The following is an 18200-nucleotide window of genomic DNA, read 5'->3' as shown; positions in this document are numbered from 1 at the left end:
CACTTGCAAGGCAGGTGGCGGAACCACTGAGCTAAATCCCGGCCTACAAAATTACCTTTTAATTGGCAAGAATAGTGATCTCTACATTATGCACTTATTTATACTTTTAGTTTTCTCAAAATTTTCTTTATGAGGGAGATGAGAGTATTATTTTTGGTGTAGTGGCTAGTCACAGCTCATCTTTTTGTTTTGTTTTGTTTTTTGGTACTGGGGATTGAACGTGGAACCTTGTGCTTGTGAGGCAGGCTGGGTGCCACCGAGCTAAATCCCTGGCCCCTAGTCACAGCTCATCTTGCCAGTAGGTGTCAGACTGGTTTTAAACTCCCTAGATCCATTTATCTATCTATTAATTTTGTTATTAATTTTTGTGATCCTGGAGATTAAACCCAAGGGCTCACATCCTCAGATCTTTTGACTCCAATTTTAGTATCCTTTCTGCTGTGTTGACTGAAGTATTATCTATGTTAAGAAAATTGGAAGTGGTTTTCTCTCCCTCTCTTGCCCCCTTCCCACCGCTCCCCACCCTCTTTTAGTGGTATGGGAAATGGAACCAGGTCCTCAGATATGATGGCAAGTACTGTATATTGACCCTGTTAACATTATTCCTGAATTTATTAGGTTAATAAAGAGAGGGTTAATTTGTTTATTTGAACTCAAGCTATTATTTACAGTTCAGAACTTTGGATACAGATCATTAAATTGAAATGCTTTTTTTTTTTGGTTCTGGGGATCAAACTCAGGACTTTGTGCTTGCAAGGCAGGTTCGGTGCCACTGAGCTAAATCCTTGGCCCTGAAATGCTTTTAATTAGAAATTTTCAAGAGTAAAAGTGTGAAATGTGATTCTTACCCCATAAAAAGTTTGAAGTAATTTTTTTTCTACTTTCAAGAATTTATCTTGAGTCACAGTTCCTAATATGTAGTGTTTTTTGTTTTTTGGTTTTTTTGGTGCAGGGATCAAACTCAGGACCTTGCACTTGCAAGGTAGGTGTGGTGCCACTGAGCTAAATCCCTGGCTCTAGGTGTAGTTCTTAACTTTTGTAGTATGTGTATCCGGCTTAGAACTCAAATATTTTATAATTCATAAATTTCCTCTTAGGCTGGTTTTCCTTTCATTTTCTGCATTAAAGTAGGTATCTTTGCTTATCAGGGATGAGCAAACTTCTGCAGAGGGCCAGATAGTAAATATATAAATAAATGGACATGGCTGTGTTCCAATAATATTGTATTTATACAAACAGATGAAATTTGGCTTGTAAGCCATAGTTTGCTGGTCCTTACTCTGAAATATTGTAAGATAGAGAAACCCAGTGTGCTACTTTTTTTTTTTTTTTGGTACCGGGGATCGAACTCGGGTCCTTGCTCTTGCGCAGCAGGCGGTGAAACCACTGAGCTAAATCCCCAGCCCTGTGCTGTATTCTTTCCACTAAAATGTCCACTGGGCTCTCAGTGATGTGTTAATTAATTAGATGAGATGCTTAAACTTATTTCTCAAAATCTGATTTTTTTTATATATATAGGGTCTTAATAAAGTGTTGGAGTTCAGGGCCGGGGATTTAGCTCAATGGTGCCACACCTGCCTGGCAAGTGCAAGATCCTGAGTTCAATTCCTAGTACCGAAAAAAAAAATAAGTAAAGTATAAGAGTTCAGGCTGGCCTTGAACTTGCAATATAGCTCAGGCTGGCCCTGAACTCAAAATCCTCCTGGCTTTCCCTCCTATGCGCTGGTTTTATAGGCATGTACCACCACATTCAGCTCAAAATCTGATTGACTGACAGAAGTAGATAGGGTCTCAGTTCCTCAGGCTGGCTTTGAATTTGTGATCTTCCTGCCTCAGCATTCCAAGTGCTAGGATTCCAGGCATGCCCCATTGTATCCTGCTGAAAGATTCTTTTCTTTTTAGATGAAAGATAACATTGATCTGTTGGTGAGAATGATCCAATAGAGATAGAAATATTGATTATGGATTTGGAGGTTGGTTGGTATTTAACAGTATTCTTGAGTAGGTGGAGGGAACTAGTGTTCAAGCAAAGGTTGGCTTTATTTTATTTTACTTTTTGGTACTGGGGATTAAACTCGGGACCTTGCGCTTTCGAGGCAGGCGGCGGAACCACTGAGCTAAATCCCCAGCCCTAATGGTTGGCTTTAACTGGGAGAAAGGTATTTTATTCAGAGTAAAAGAAAAGGCAGAAACCGGGCATGGTGGCGCACACCTGTGATCTTAGCACTCAGGAAAGCTGAGGTGGGAGTATCACCATGAGTTCAGGCCGGCCTGAACTACATACATAGTGAGACCTTGTCTAAAAAAAAAACCAAAACCAAAAAGAAAAGAAGGTAGAGAACTCAAATACAGCTATGTCGGTGTGTGTGTGTTTGTGTGCATGTGTGCGTGTGTGCATGCACGTGTGTATTTATATCATGGTGTGAGCTTGTGGAAAATCTCATTGCTTTAAGTTTTCTCAGGTAGAAATCAAGGAGCAAGGAACTGTGAATAAGGGTGGGGAAGAGGAGAGAATGATGTAATAGTGGGAGAGTGGTGGAGCAGGCTGGGGAAGTAAGCATGCTGTGCAGCTTTGTGGGCCCATCTGGGGCTTGTGGTTATGAGTTTAAAGTGATAATAGTGTGGCTGTGTGTATTTTCTCGTCCACATGAGTAGATAAGGCAGAGCATTGTATTTAACTGGGGTTGTGGCTAGGTAGGTGAAGTGAGAGAGGCAAGTTGAAGGTGTGTTCAAGAAAATGATTGTAACAATTGACCATGGAATTTATGCTCCTGAGGTAAGAGAAGTAAAGACTGGGAGGAGTGAAGATTAGTTTAAAAAATGGTAGAATTGGGGGTTGGGATTCAGCTCTGGTGCCACTGCCTGCCTCCCAAGTGCAGGGTCCTGAGTTCAATCCCTGGTACCAAAAAAAAAAAAAAAGGTAGGATTGGTAGTTTGAAAATCTTCATGGGGTCAAATGATAGAATTTGGGGGTGTTGGAAGATTAAGAAAAGACTTGCGGTGTAAGACTGCAACAAGGTTGAGGGTAGTAGGCAGTGTAGTCTGTGATATGAGATTCAAAGCTGTGTGTGTGTGTGTGTGTGTGTGTGTGTGTGTGTGTCCCAGGCAGAAGAAAGGAAAAGAGGTGTTAGAGTGTGGAGGGTATGGGAGAGAAAACAGTTACACCTGAGAGGTATGTAAAGGAAACGGTGTTCCCATGGAAAAGCCACTATAAAGCAAGAAGGTAAAGGGATCCTTTCTAGAAAAGGTTCAAGTTTAGGGGATTTTCTGATCAGTGAGGGACAACCCTGAGAAAGATTGAAGAGGTGGGGAGGGCAGGATGATGGATGCCTTGGGAGTTCTGGGCAGCTGCTCCTGCTCCTGCTGCTGCTTCTGTTGCTGCTGCTGCTTCTGTTCCTGCTACTGCTCCTCCTCTTTCTCCTCCTTCTCCACCTCTTCCTCCTCCTTTTTTTTTAATGTGTGTGGTTATTATTATTTTTTTTTTTTGAGACAGAGTCTTGGTTTAGAGGTCAGGCTGGCCTTGAACTCACTATGTAGCCCAGGCTGGCCTCAAACTGATCCTGCTGCCTCAGCCTCCTGAATGCTGGGATCATGGGCATGTGCTACCATGCCTGGTTGGAATTCTTGCTGTGGGTGACATAGACAGAAATAAAGGCAGGCCAAATTAAGACTTTGTGACCCAGAGTAGATTTTGGTGCGGTTGGTGCTGAGGAAGGGTCTTGGTCTTCCTCTTCGTCTTTTCCAACCCCTCCTCCCCACTTCTCCTCCCCACCTCCCCCTCGTTGTCTTCCTCCTCCTCCTCTTCTTCCTCTGCCTCCTGAGTGCTAGGATCACAGGTGTGCGCCACCACGCCCAGTTGAGGAGGGATCTTCTTGCCAATACATCTGCTATTGGAAGCATAAAACATTAATGAAGGGACAATCTTTTTTTTTTTGGTACCAAGGCTCGAACTCTGGTCCTTGCGCTTGAAGGGGCAATCTTAATTAACCCATAGGCTCCCTCCTTATTTCTCTAGTTTCTTTTAATATATTTTCGTACTCTTCAAAGTCATTAATAGCTTTTAAAGGGGATTTGGGAGGGTCTGGGAAGGTTTATACCAAAATGTTACTTTGAAAACACTAGTCTGTCAGTGTAAAAGCAATTAAGCAGAAGAACACAGAAATTTTTTGTCATTTGTCATGGGATTCTTGGTAGTGAATTTGGTTATTTGCAGAGGAATTTGAAAGATAAGGACAGATGTGAGAATAGAATTTAGTGACAAACTTGCTGCTGGGGAAAAGGATAAGTTCCGAGTTTTGACACTAGGAGTCTGTCATGATAGAAACGAGGTCTACCGATTACGAATTTTAAGAGGGAAATTGTTAGGTTGTGTTTTGGAGTTTTTAAAATATTGTGTGTTATACTCTTGTCTTTCCCTCTTCATCCCACTTAAAGTTTACTTCTGGCTTCAGTGTTGACTGTGTCTGTTTTATTCTGTACTGTATTATCAGTACCTGGCATACTGAAAACACTTCAGACAATATTTGTTGAGTTAAATTGAAGACAGCCTTTATAGGCTTTCCAATTCTGAGATCTTTTTTTCTTCCTCAGCATTGCAGATTGAACTGAGGGCCTTCACACTGGGCTACATCCTCTCACTTTTAAAATTTTGAGACAGGGTCTTGCCGAGTTGCCTAGATTGGGCTTGAATTTACAATCCTTCTGCTTCAATCTCTGAGAGCACTGGGATTACAGGCAGGTTTGATAGGATCTGAGATCCTTTCTTCATATTAAGATGATTTGTGGGTAGAAGAAATAAAGAATTTGAGGTTGGGGGATTAGCTCAGTGATAAGAGTGCTTGCCTAGCAAGTATGGCTCTGGGTTTGATCCTCAACACCACAATATCCACTCTTCCGTTATTATTTCATAATAATACAATGTATAGTCAATAACTATACTTGGCATACTATAAAAAAGACCTCTATTTTTACTTCTAACCATACTTTTTTTTTTTTTTTGGCAGTACTAGGGATTGAACCCAGGTCCTTTACACTGAGCTACATTTCCAGTCTTTTTTTAAATTTTGAGATAGGGTCTCACTGTGTTGCCCAGGCTGGGCTTGAACTTGTTATCCTCCTGCCTCAGCCTCCCAGAGTGCTGAGATTGCAGGCATACACCATTGCACCTGGCTCTAACTAATTTTGTATGCTTTGATTAACATTTCCCCAGCTGTCCCATCCTCCGGAGACCACCATTCTAGTCTCTATGAGATCAACTATTTTAGATTTCACATATGAGTAAAATCATGTGGTACTTTTATTTCTGTGCCTTATTTCACTTAACATAATGATTTCCAGTTTATCCAGGTTGTTGCAAATGACAGGATTTTCTTCTTTTTTATGGTTGACTCTCAATAGCTATATATAAGTATGTGTGTGAGATACATATGTATATATATTTTCACATCTTTGTTGATGGACGCTTGGATTGATTGCATTATTTTGGCTATTGTGAGTAATGCAGCATGAAATGAGATATGTCTTTGACATACTGGTTTCTTTTTTTTTTTGGTGCTGGGGATCGAACTCGGGACCTTGCACTTGTGAGGCAGGCGGAGGAGCCACTGAGCTAAATCCCCAGCCCCTGGTTTCATTTCTTTTGAAAGTATACCCAGTAGTTGGATTGTTGGATCATGTGGTAGTTCTATTTTTAATCTTTTGAGGAATTTCCATACTGTTTTCCATAATGGCTGCATGAAGTTAACATTCTTACCGATACCGTGCAAGGGCTCTCTTTTCTCTGCCTCTTCAAATCAAGTAGATGTCACCACAAGCCAAATAAAATTCTTTAAAAACCAAGAAGTCAATTCTTAACATAATTATGAAGTAGATGTTACTGACAAAATGTTTAGATTAGTTGGTTGAGAGCAAGTGCTTTCTTGGAGTTGGCAGAACTGAATTGTTTGACTCTTCACTTAGCCGCTGACATCTTAGATATGTTAATACTTCCCTTACCTGTCAAATGAGGATAATGAGAGCACAGCTGTCACAGATTTGTGAGGGGTTAGTGAGAGAAACAGCAGAATTCTTGGCAGAAGTCTAAATGTTAGTTCAATATTAATATTTATTTTATTGTCTGTCTTTTTTTTTTTTTGGTACCAGGGATCGAACTCGGGTCCTTTCGCTTGCAAGGCAGGCAGCGGAACCATTGAGCTAAATCCCCGGCTTGTCAGTCTGATATTGTTATTGTTACTTTTAACAAACTAATTTATTAATGTTTATTAATGTGCGTTCCCATTTTCTGCAGTATGGTAGAATTTCCTTACTTTTAGCTATTTGATGTCTAAATTTTATGTAAGTCTATTCCTTAGCTTATGACTGTTAACTTCTCTTGTATTATAAGTGGTATTTTAGAACAGCAGAACAACTTTATTGACTTTGCTTTTTAAATCTTCAAATCCTTTTCCTCAGTGTCTTTTTAAATTTTGTTTTGGTGCAGGGCATCAAATCCAGGGCCACTGAGCTACAGCCTATCAACTGTCTTTTTTTTTTTTTTTGATACCGGGGATAGAACTCAGGTCTTGTGCATGCACAGCAGGTGGCAAAACCACTGAACTAAATCCCCGGCCCTCAACTGTCATTTTTAAGGAGTAACCTGTTAGTGTTATTTTTTGTATGGATGGTATTGTTTTTTCAAAAATGTATAAGCCAGTAGACCTAGTGCTAACTGCATGAGTTCTCAACATTTTTGAGCTTATGCCCATCAACCATACTGGGATACAGAGCTGAGTCTATACCCTCAGTGTTTGCAGTTTAATGGGAGAGACAGGTAAAAGTGTAATGACATGATAATCAGGTGTGTGCTAGCTAGGCTTGTAATCTCAGCACTCTGGGAGGCTGAGGTGGGAGGATCACAAGTTCACCAGCTTGGGTAACTTGGAGACTTCTTGAGCCACTGTCTCAAAATTTTTAAAACCATGAAAAGTGGCCAGGGGTTTAGCTCAGTGCAGAGACCCTTTGTTCAACTCTCATAACACTAAAACAATAGGCATGTAATATTGTACGAAGTGGAATTCAGAGTATGAGTTTAACTTCGGCAAATATGTGTAAAAAATATATCAGAGTTAATTCGTTTTTTAAATCTCTTATATTTTTCCCAGTGGTTTCCTAATACTTTCCTGATTTTTTTTGGTAATGAAAAGATCATACGTACATATGTGGAATGATTGTTCCTTTTGGTGTTGCTTTGTTGCATGGTGCTAGGGATCAAATCCAGGGCCTCGTGTGTGGCAGGCAAGCGCTTTAACACTGAGCTATACCCTCAGCCCCTAGTGATTGTTTTTGAAGTATTGTTTTGCAGGGTAAGCCACTGTTTGATTTTCTTAAATTTAGATTTTATTTTTTGTGTGTGCTGCTAAGGATGCACGCAGGGGCTCAGGCGTGCTAGGCAAGTGCTCTACCCTTGATCTACATCCTAACCCTTTGTAAATTTTATTTTGAGACGGGTCTCACTTAGTTGCCCAGGCTAGCCTCAGACTTGTGATCCTACTGGCTGAGGCTCCGAAGTAATGGGATTACAGAAACTGGCCTTGGGGCATGGCCACACTGATTTTTTATGGCCTTCTGACCAGCTCACCATAGAAAAGAAAGCAGTAAAGCTTATAATTCTTGAGCTTGATTAAACAAAGCTGGTACTTAGCAAATTGGTCTTGTGGTCTGGATTTAGTAAAGAATTTTTTTTCACTTTTTTTATTCATTAAGTTTATTGGTACATTTTAGGTGTACAGTATGGTGACAGTCATCATTGGGAAGTTGTACCTTTACATGATATATCTTGGTTCTTTTTTTTTTTTTGGTACTGGGGATTGAACTCAGGACCTTGTGCTTTCAAGGCAGGCAGTAAGCTAAATCTCTTGGCCCTTGGTTCTTATTTTTTTCCCCATTCTCTTGCCCTCTCTTCAACTCCTCCACCCCTCCCTATTTACAAAGACTTTGTTTCGGTTTAGTGAAGAATTTTTTAAAAAGTGTCTGAAGATATTTGGGACTATTGGATGGTTTAGAAGGTGAGTTTCTGTTTAGATTAAATAGAGTATTACTTTTATGTGGTACATTTTTTGTTTTTTGTTTTTTGTTTTTTTTTTGGTACCGGGGATCGAACTTGGGTCCTTGCGCTTGCGCAGCAGGCAGCAAAACCACTGAGCTAAATCCCCGGCCCATGTGGTACATTTTTAAAGTGAAGTTACAATTGAAGATTTTAATTTCTTTAAATAGTGTAAATTGGTTCACATTTTGCTGTGTCATCGAAAACATTTTATGCTCCCTATCTTGAGGAGTATTTCTGTTCTAATCAGATTATGAGCCCTTGAGATTAGGGGACCTACTAGGTTCCCGAAAACCTTGAGAATTGAGAATATATTTGTTGGGCTGGAGTATAGCTGAGTGGTAGAGCATGTGCCTAGCATGCACAGTGCTCTGGGTTCAATCCCCAGCCCCCCGCCCAATCATTTTTAACTACAGTACATTGAATTAAAGCAGTACTGTAGGGAGGAGGGCACAATATGAGAATTTCTAAAATATTCCTCCCTCCCTCCTCTCTTTTCCTTTTTTCTTCCTCTTTCCCTCCCCCCCTTTCTTTCTTTCTTTTCCGTACTGGGGATTACATTCAGGTAGTACTGAGGTATAGCCCTTTTTATTTTATTTTGAGGCACTTCTCGCTAAATTGCTCAGCTTGGACTCCAATTTGTGATCCTCTTGCTTCAGCCTCCTGAGTAGCTGGGATTACAGGAATAGACCACCATACCTGGCCCTCTTCTTTTTTTTGGTACCGGGGATTGAACTCTGGTCCTTGCGCTTTCCAGGCAGGCAGCAGCACCACTGAGTTAAATCCCTGGCCTGCCCTCTTTTTTAATTATGGGAAATTTCTAGGCCAGGTGTGGTGGCTCATGACTGTAATCCCTGTACTTGGGAGGCTGAAGCAGGAGGATTGCCATGAGTTTGAGGCCAGCCTGAACTGCATAGCCAGAGTCTGTCTCATAAAACCAGACACACATGTGAGCAGGGACACAGCTATGGGAGAACATCTGGTGGTGTGGGCTTGGCCTTGGCCCATCTGTTGATAGCACAGGGTCCCCATGCTTCCTGGGGTGGGCAAGATAGGCAGGAGCCAGAGATGCCTGCTAGTGACAAAGCAGGCAGCATCACTCAGGAAGCATAGTGTGAAAGGGGGCTAGGCTCTGCTCTAGTGCTGTGCACCCAGACACTTCCAGCCCAGCTGAGGGGCCCCTGGGGAATGGAGGTGAAACACTGGTTCCCTCCCTGTGAGGGCCAATCCCTCCTCATCCTTCTCTCTCTGAGGCTTCCTGGGACCTTCAGGTTGTAGGGAGTGCTAGTGTTTCTCTCCTTTAAAGCCTTCCTGTGACTCTATGGCATGCCCAGCAGAGTACAGACTTCTGAGTTGCCAGGGTCTGCGTCCTTCCACCAAAATAGAAGCTCTCCTATTTAAGCAGTTAGAGGGGGCAGAGCTGGAGGAAAGGCCTTGGGGAGGGAGCCCTCTGTGCCTGCTGTAAGCCTCATGGGTCTTGCTCTCAGGCGGCAGCTGCAGTTCTTCCTATGTCTGCTGATGCTGTCTCAGAAAGGGCTGTCAGAGTTGGGGCAGGTTAGAGCAAGTAGGCAGGAGATGATGTATGAAGCGGGGCAGGCATGTGGCCCAGAGCAGCTGGAACAGGAGGAAAGGCAGCTGGGGTGTGAGGTTCCAGGATGGCCAGGAAGGGCTATGCTAGGGAGGGGCAGTACTGGGGTCACTGTCTTAGTAGAAGTGGGCAGGAGTAGGTAGTGGTGAGGCCACTCCTGAGATCCCTTGACTAGCTTCATTTGTGATACAGGTTTTCAGTGGTGGCTAGACAGGTGAAGATTCAGGCCTGGCCTCCTCTGTGAAGGCCCCCACCTCCCCACCCTGTGCAGTCCTCCCGCTCCCTCCTCAACTACCCCTTCAGCCCTGGGCTAGGGCTGGATGGTGGCTGCAGGCCTGCTTTCTTGAAGGTGGACTGTAGCTCCTTGAAGGTCGATTTCTGCTGCTTCCTCTGCTCCAGTTGCTGCTTCTTTTCCTTCTGCTCTGCCTTGATGTCCTCCTCTAAGTGGCTGGACTTGTTGATGGCCTGCACCTGGCTTCAAAGAAGCTCTTGGCCCCTTTGATGCCCTCTGTGGAAATGTGGATTTTTGGAGAGATGGGCCAGCCTGCACAGCCCTCTGTCCTCCTGCAGCTGGCTGCATACTTGCGGCAGATCAGAAGGAACTCCTAGAAGCTGAGCTTACTGTCCAAGTCCTTATCCATCTCCTTGATCCTGTTTTTTAGGCCCAGGTAGATCTGGGGGTGGGCCCACATTTTCTCTATAATGAGCTTTGGCTCCATCAAGTCAATGAAACCATCTCAGCTAGCACCCTACTGCTTGAACATCTCCCTGTCCTTGATCTTCTTCCTGGAGGACTCCTTGAACTCAGTGTAGGGGTTGAGATGCAGTGGGTGGGCCACTAGGGCTCACTGCCCTGGTTGAGGTCTACTCATTGTCTTTGTTGCCCAACACTTCAGCCATGGCCGCATTCTGGCCAAGCTGCTTTGCCACCTTGCCACTGCTCTTGCCTTCCATCTGTAGCTGCTGGCTCACTCAGCTTGATGCCCAGCTCATCCATGGGCATGGTGGTCCTGGTGGAAGTTGCTCACTATGCACCAAGTACTAGCCCTGGCCTTGCTCTTTCTCTTTATTTTATATTTTGAAACAGGGTCTTGCTGTGTCAGTAAATTGTCCAGACTGGGCTCAAACTTGTGATCTTTCTGCCTCAGCCTCCCAGAGTTCTGGGATTACAGGCATGGGCCAGCACACGCATCAGCAATGCAGATTTTTATGAAAATACATGTAACCATGTATGTAGAACTCTAAAGCAGTGACTTTTGAGATGTAACAAATTTTCTTATATATTATGACAATATATGTGTTTGGAGCATTTTACTTTGTTAAGATTTTTTTTTTTGTTTTTGTATTGGGGATCAAACTCAGGATCTCGTGCTTCCAAGGCAGGCACTGAGCTAAATCCCCAGCGCTTTGTTAAGATTTTTACAGTATTCTGTGGAAGTTAAACAGCCAGGTGTGGTGGTGCATGCTTATCATACCATGCTACTCTGGAAGCTGAGGGAGAAGGATGAGAAGTTTGAGGCTAGCCTATAAAATGTAGTGAAATCTTCTATCAAAATAAAAAGGATTGGGCCTGTTGATCAGTGGTAGAACTCTTGGTTAGCATGCTTGAGGCCCTGGGTTCAGTCCCAGTACTGTAAAAATGAACAAAAAACAAGAGTCCCAACAATTGTTTTGGTAAAATAACAGATATATGAACATTAATTTTGGTGAGGTAAGTCTGGTTGTATTTGAATTGAAATAGAAGAAGCAGGTAGTTTTAAAGTGCTTAGACTTACGTAAAATATTCTTTTTTTTTTTAGGAATTCAGGGATCAGTGAGGCATTATGTGTAGTGTTGAGCAGTGCTATCCAGTGGAACGTTTTGTGATGATGGAAATGTTCTGTGTCTGCACTTATCCATATAGTAGCCACTGGCTACATGTGGCTCTTTAGTTCTGGGAATGGAGACTAATGTGACTGGGAAACAGAATTTTAAATTAAATTTAAAAAAATTAAGATAGAATTCACATACCATACTTTTTTTTTTTTTCCCTCCAGCACTAGATATTGAACCCAGGGCCTTTACATTCAGCTATATCACTAGTCCTTATTTTTTATTTTGAGACAAGCTCTCACCAAATTGCTCAACTGTTCAGTCTGGGCTGTAATTTGCAATCCTCCTGTCTCACCCTTCCAAAGTGCTGGGATTAAGGTGTGTGTCACTATACCTAGCCATTTTTTTCCTTTTGGTAATGAGACTGGAACCCAGGGCTTTGTACATGCTAGGCAAAGGCAAGTGCTCTACCACTGAGCTATACCTCCAGTCCTCATGTACCACACTTCCCCCCGCCCCCCCATACTGGGGATTGAACCCAGTACCTTTAAAATGTTTATTATTTTGAGACAGAGTCTTTTTTTTTTTCTTAAATTCTTTTATTGGTACATTTTAGGTATACAGTACATTTACATTTCTCATTAGGAACTTGTACCTTTACATGATGTATCTTGGTTCTTATTTTTTCCCCATTCCCAGCCCTCCCTTCACTCCCTCCACCCCTCCCTATTTACAAAGTTGATATAGAGTCTTGTTAGGTCACTACTGTACATTGCCCAGGCTGGGCTCAAATTTGGCATTCCTTCTGCCTCAGCCTCCAAGAGTGCTGTGATTGCAGTTGTGTGTTACTTTAGGCAACTCCATACCACATATTTTAAATTTAAGTTTAATTTAAACCACCTCATGTGACTAATGGCTACAATATTGGACAGTATAGCCCTAAAGTCTTTAATTTGTTATGAAAAGGTGATAGGATGTGGACATGTGAAATTTAAGTTAGTAAGATGCTTAACAGGGCAGTAGAGCAGTACACTAGAGGTTATGTATAATGGTCAGATCAAGGAAGATCACTAGCAAGATTACTGAAGGAATGTTTGTGTTGGGATACCAGGTAAGAGATTTCTGTGAAGTCAAAGCCTCATATAATGGAGCAGTGGAAGTTAACATGTTAAGATAGGTTTAGGCCAGATTTCAGAAGCCTATAGATGCTGTAAACTTAAACACTGAGCTGTTTTGTTAAAAGTAATGGAAAGTCATTGAAGATGTTTTAAGCCTAACAGGAACATAATTGTGGTGGTAATTTGGATCCATTAAAGTGGTGGTTGATTAATAACCAAGACACAAATTGGCTGCAAGGATAGAACGCCAGTGTTAGATGTCAAGATGAAAGCTGGCTGGAAAGACATATAGCAAGGTGATTCCTCTCTACTGGAAGAATGGCAGGTTTTAACAGGGGTTTAAAAAAATTGGAAAACAGTGGGTAGGCTTTGGAGAGATTGTGGGTTTGGGGGAGGGTATTTTATTTTTTTAACGTAATTGACCTTAAAGTTATGGAAGGTTATCTAAGGCATATGTTTGAGTGACAACTAAAGATAGAAAAATGGCTCTGGGTGGATCAGTCAGGATTAAAGGAATGGATTTATGAGTGATGCTTGCAGAGATCAAAGTAATACTAATTTACTGGCTCTATCATCTCTTACCTGTGTGGTCTTAGGAAGTTTCTTAATATCCCTTGTTCTTAGTTTCCTTAGCTGCAAAATCTCTGTCTCTGAGGAATATTATGAAGATTAAAGAATTGGAGTTCTAAGAGCTTTGAATCATACAAGAATAATTTCCAATTTATAAGGTGTTTTCTCATGTGATACTCAGTAGTGGTAACACCACATCCTCCTTGACCACCTGGTTGGAAATGTCTACCTCACCTCCTCCATATATACATGTCAACAAATTTTCTTCTTCCTTTTTCTTTCCTTCTTCCTCTCTCTTCGTTCTTGGCAGAACTTGGGATTGATCTCAGGGGCTTGAGAGGGCTAGGCAAGTTCCGTACCACTAAACTACATCTCCAGCCCTTTTAAATTTTTTATTTTGAGACATAGTCTTACTAAATTGCTCAGATTGGCCTCAAACTTTCAATCCTCTTGCCTTAGCCTCCTGAGTAAAATCTTGTATTTTTACCTTCTAACAGTTCAGATTTGTCCTGTTCTTTCCATTACCCCAGTGCAACCTTTTCTTGGGGCGTGGGGCACAGGGTTCATTATGTAGTTCAGGCTGGCCAAGAACTCCTGCCTCTGCTTCCCAAGTGCTGGGATTATAGTCATGCACCACCATACCCAGCTGCATCGTTTCTTGCCTATCATTGGTTCTTAGGAAAATGGATGCACTTTGAGCCATAATGTTAAGTGAAATAAACCAGACACACAAGTTTAAATATTGCATAACTTCTCTTATATGAGGAACCCAAAGTCTAAATGATTTTTAAAAAACTAAATAAAAGATAGACAGTAGGAAACAGGGAGATAAATCTTTTGCAAAAGGGAGGGGGATCCAGAGACAGAGGGAGTGGGGAGGAAGGGGAAGAGAAAGAGAATAAAAAGAATTAAGATATATTAAGTACATGTACCTGCCTCCTAAGATAAACATAAACATTATATAAGGCAAACATACACTAATAAAAAAATTGAAAAAATAGTTTCTTAATCTCTCTTCATCTAGTCCCATTCCCACTTCCTCATTTTATTATGTTCTCAAATATAAACTTAGTCACATTAATTCCAGTTAAAACTCTTTACTTGTCACCTACAGTGCAAAATTCAAGTTTCTTAACACTACCTTCTGTCTCTGTAGTCTTATCTCTTACACTTGCTCCCTTCCTCATCCTCTTAAAGAACACACACAAACACATGTAGCCCCAAACTGTAGCAAGCCCTGTGGAAGGTTCTTAATGTACTATCACTTCTTTGTTTTTGGTCCTGGGGGTTGAACCCAGAACCTCTTGTATGCAAAGAAAGACTCTTACCACTGAGCTAAATCCCCGGCCCCTCTAAATGTACTTTATATTACACTTGTGTGCCTTTGCTGTGTTGGCTCCCTTTATCTGAAATTCTGTCCCCACACACCATCCTCTTCCTGTCTGGCAAATTCTTGTTTTTCCTTTTGTGGGTGTATGTGTGCAGATTCTTGTCTTTTAATACTGGGGCTTGGGAATGTAGCTCTTTAGTCATTTCTTAGCCCTTGTCCTTACTGAACCTTGTAGAAACTTCTAGCAGAATATTCATAGCATTTGGAGGCAGCTGTTTGCTTGCATGCCTGCCTCATCCTCCTAGATTAGAAAGTTCTAGCGTGTGCTAGGTCCTGGGTTTGATTCCTTACACCTGCCAATCAAAAAAAAGAAAAAAGTTTTTTAAGGCACAGATTATGGTACTTTTTTTAATGCATAGTAGTAATATGTTTCTTATTCTTGGCAAAAAATAAAAGCAGATTTTTGCCTACATTTTAAGGATTACAAAAATTAGGGTTCAGAGAATGTACACTATATTGTCAGTATACAGAACTAATTAATGAAGCATTTAACAGCTCATGTTAGTACTGTTTTCATTAATTGTGATACCTCTCGTAAGTAAGACTATTACACCAATGATTCTGTTCTTAGCCTATGGACTTAGAGTCCTCCTGAGGTATTAGAGCTCCCATATGGAAGTCTACAGAGTCATATGTGCGTTTTCTACAGGTTGTGCTAACATAATATATGTCTATATGTCACCATTTTCTTTCGGTGTACACCAGGGCTTTGTGGTGAAGTAGACATTCTGATAATATTTTCAGAGGAAAGTGATACAAGGACCTTAACAGTGCAAGAAATTTAGAATAACAGCTTTGTATAGTTTGCTGGGGAATTGACAAAGTATAGAAAATGTTTCTTGGAAGCAGTAGGTTAGATGGTAATACTTGAAACTTTCCCAAGTTATCAATAATTTATTAAAATAAGAAAAATGTTGGACACAGTGGCATGTGCCTTTAGTCCCAGTTAGTTGGGAGGTTGAGGCAGGAGTCTCTTGAACTCAGGAGTTTGGAGTCAGCCTGGGCAACATAAGTGAGAGCCTATTTCTTAAAAAAAAAAAAAAGAAAGGAAAGCAAAATAAGGAAAGACAGTTCAAAAATTGATGAATCATAATTTAAATTGTTAAATATGCACCAGGTGTGGTGGCCAATGTCTATAAGCCCAGCACTATAATCTAAATTTTTTTTTTTTTTTTTTTGGTACTGAGTGTTGAACTTGAGACCTTGTGCTTGTGAGGCAGGTGGCGGAACCACTGAACTAAATCCCCAGCCCTAAAATCTAAATCTTAATGTATTCTCCTAACTCTTTTTTTTTTTTGGTACCGGAGATCGAACTCGGGACCTTGCGCCTGCAAGGCAGGTGGTGGAACCCCTGAGCACTAAATCCCTGGCCCTTCTCCTAACCCTTTTGATGTTAGAGAAGAATTTCCATGATGTAAACTTTGAAAATTTTGTCTTTTTCTCTTAGTGCTTGGCCTTTGTACCTTTCCCACATCTGAAGATGGTGAAGCTAGATATTCATACGCTGGCCCATCACCTCAAGCAGGAGCGCTTGTACGTGAACTCTGAGAAACAGCTCATTCAGAGGCTCAATGCAGATGTACTCAAGACTGCTGAAAAGCTGTATCGTACAGCATGGATTGCGAAGCAACAGAGAATTAATTTGGATCGCCTTATCATAACCAGGTAAAGGAAAGATTTTCAGATCATATATTTTGTGAACCACTATAATTCTGTGCTGATTGCTAACTAATTAAATGAATATTTTCCCAATACAGTACATGCTACCTCCTTTAAGTCAGTGTTAAGGTGGGTCTTTGCTTATAAAACATGCACACTTTGTTAATTAAATATGGCTATAGAGAACCGTAGCTTTGCTGGGCATGGTGGTGCATGCCTGTAATCCCGGCCTTAGAGAAGCTGAATAAGGTAGGAGGATCACTGTGAGTTCGAGGCCAGCCTCGGCTATATAGTGAGTTCAAGGCCAGCCTGAACTGCATAGTGAGACCTTGTCTCAAAAAAACCCAATAAAACAAAACAAAAAAATCATAGTTTAAGCATTAACATTTTGCATGACACTAAATTAGTTTTGTGTCTTTGTATATATAACATTTTGTTGGACAGAATAATCTTACGTTTTACTTTTCTCATATTTAAATATACATTTTCATAGTTTGATTCTGTGTATCTACTTTTCAGGTTTAGAAACCATTTATACATTGTGTTAATACCTTATTTTCTGTTGTCCTAAGAAGCAGATTTTAACTGTAAGAATAGTAGTGCCAACCAGGTTTGGTGACACGTGTCTGTAATCCCAGTTCTATGGGCGACTAAGGCAGGAGGATCCCAAGTTCAAGCCCATCCTGGGCAATTTAGTGATTTAATGACACCCTTTCTAAATAAATAAATAAATAAATAAATAAATAAATAAATAAATAAAGCTAGGAAGCTGGGATGTAGTGCAAAAGGCCCAGGTTCGATCCTCCATATTGAAAAAAAAAAAGTAATGCTGCAGTATGATAAGAAGCCAGATACAGGGCTGGGGATGTAGCTCAGTGGCGCTGCGCCCAAGTCCTGAGTTCAATCCCTGGTTTAAAAAAAAAAGCCAGATGCAAAAGAATACTGACTGTATGATTCTATTTACAGTAAATTCAAAAAGAGACAAGAGCTGGGCATGTGGCGCACAGCTGTAATCCCAGCACTTGGAAGGCTGAGGCAGGAGAATCATTGGGAGTTGGAGCCAGCCTAGGTTATATAGTGAGTTCAAGGCTCGACTGCATAGTGAGATCCTGTCTCAAAACACCCCTAAAAAAAAAAGAGACAAGAGGGCCGGGGATTTAGCTTAGTGGTGCTGCGCCTGCCTGGCAAGCACAAGGTCCTGAGTTCCATCCCTGGTACCCAAAAAAAAAAAAAAAATCAAGAAAATAAAATTTCTAAGTGAATTAAACCATAGACACAACCCCTTTAAAGGTTGTTTTCCTCTATCATGTCAGGTTGTTTGTTACATAACTAAAATTAACCAACTTGAATATGATTGTTTTAAATCAGACTATAAAAACAAACAAAAAAATAAATGGGAGGAGGAAGAAAGACTGCCTAGGATACAATGTTAAACCACTTCACAGTGCACCTTGAGCTGTGGCTCCTGAAGAGTGAGGTGCACTATCTGACTTTCATTCCTTGCTGGCTTGCATATGATGCCTACCCCACAGAGACTGAACCCCTCCTTTTCTGTGAGTTACTCAGCAAGAAAACTTTAATGGTTGTTTTCCCAAATACTGTAAAATGCTAAGACTGACCACCTTTAGTTTGTGTTTTATATATTTTTAAAATACTTTGTCAATTTTACTGTGTATATTCATCCATTTACCACATCCCTCAAAAAGAAAAGTTTCTCCACAGCTCTGTTCCAAGGAATGTGTTTATATTTTTTTGCCCATATAAAAGAAAATAAGCTTTGTCCACATTCTTGATTCTTTACTTACAGACAAACTTCACTCTTTATTTGAAACTATTCCATTCTCAGCTTCTTAGAGGCACAGATGATTCCAGTTCAGTGGTAAAAACTCTTTTCTATAATCAAACTAGAGCAAATTTGAAATTCAGTCTGGGTATTATTTTGGTTTTGAGGTGAGATCTTACTGTGTTGTCAAGGCTGGTCTC

At 41.0% G+C, this 18200-nt stretch overlaps 1 protein-coding gene and 1 pseudogene across 17 annotated transcripts in view; one reads left to right on the top strand and one right to left on the bottom strand.

Annotated features, from left to right (window-relative positions):
• Gapvd1 (GTPase activating protein and VPS9 domains 1) overlaps positions 1-18200 on the top strand; it is a 90262-nt gene that overhangs the window by 20046 nt on the left and 52016 nt on the right. For all 17 annotated transcript variants that reach the window (XM_021262070.2, XM_087183212.1, XM_087183216.1 and 14 more), the window contains one exon: positions 16006-16223. In XM_021262070.2, coding sequence (XP_021117729.2) covers positions 16006-16223 — 218 coding nt within the window. The remainder of the gene's footprint in view (positions 1-16005; positions 16224-18200) is intronic.
• Positions 9960-13820, bottom strand: LOC106009749 (EF-hand domain-containing protein D2 pseudogene; annotated as a pseudogene).

The sequence above is a fragment of the Heterocephalus glaber genome, unplaced genomic scaffold (assembly GCF_053883595.1).
Source record: "Heterocephalus glaber isolate CG9 unplaced genomic scaffold, H.glaber_assembly_v1.0 deba00001479, whole genome shotgun sequence".
Taxonomy (NCBI): Eukaryota; Metazoa; Chordata; class Mammalia; order Rodentia; family Bathyergidae; genus Heterocephalus; species Heterocephalus glaber.
This window is presented reverse-complemented; position numbering and strand designations above follow the sequence as displayed.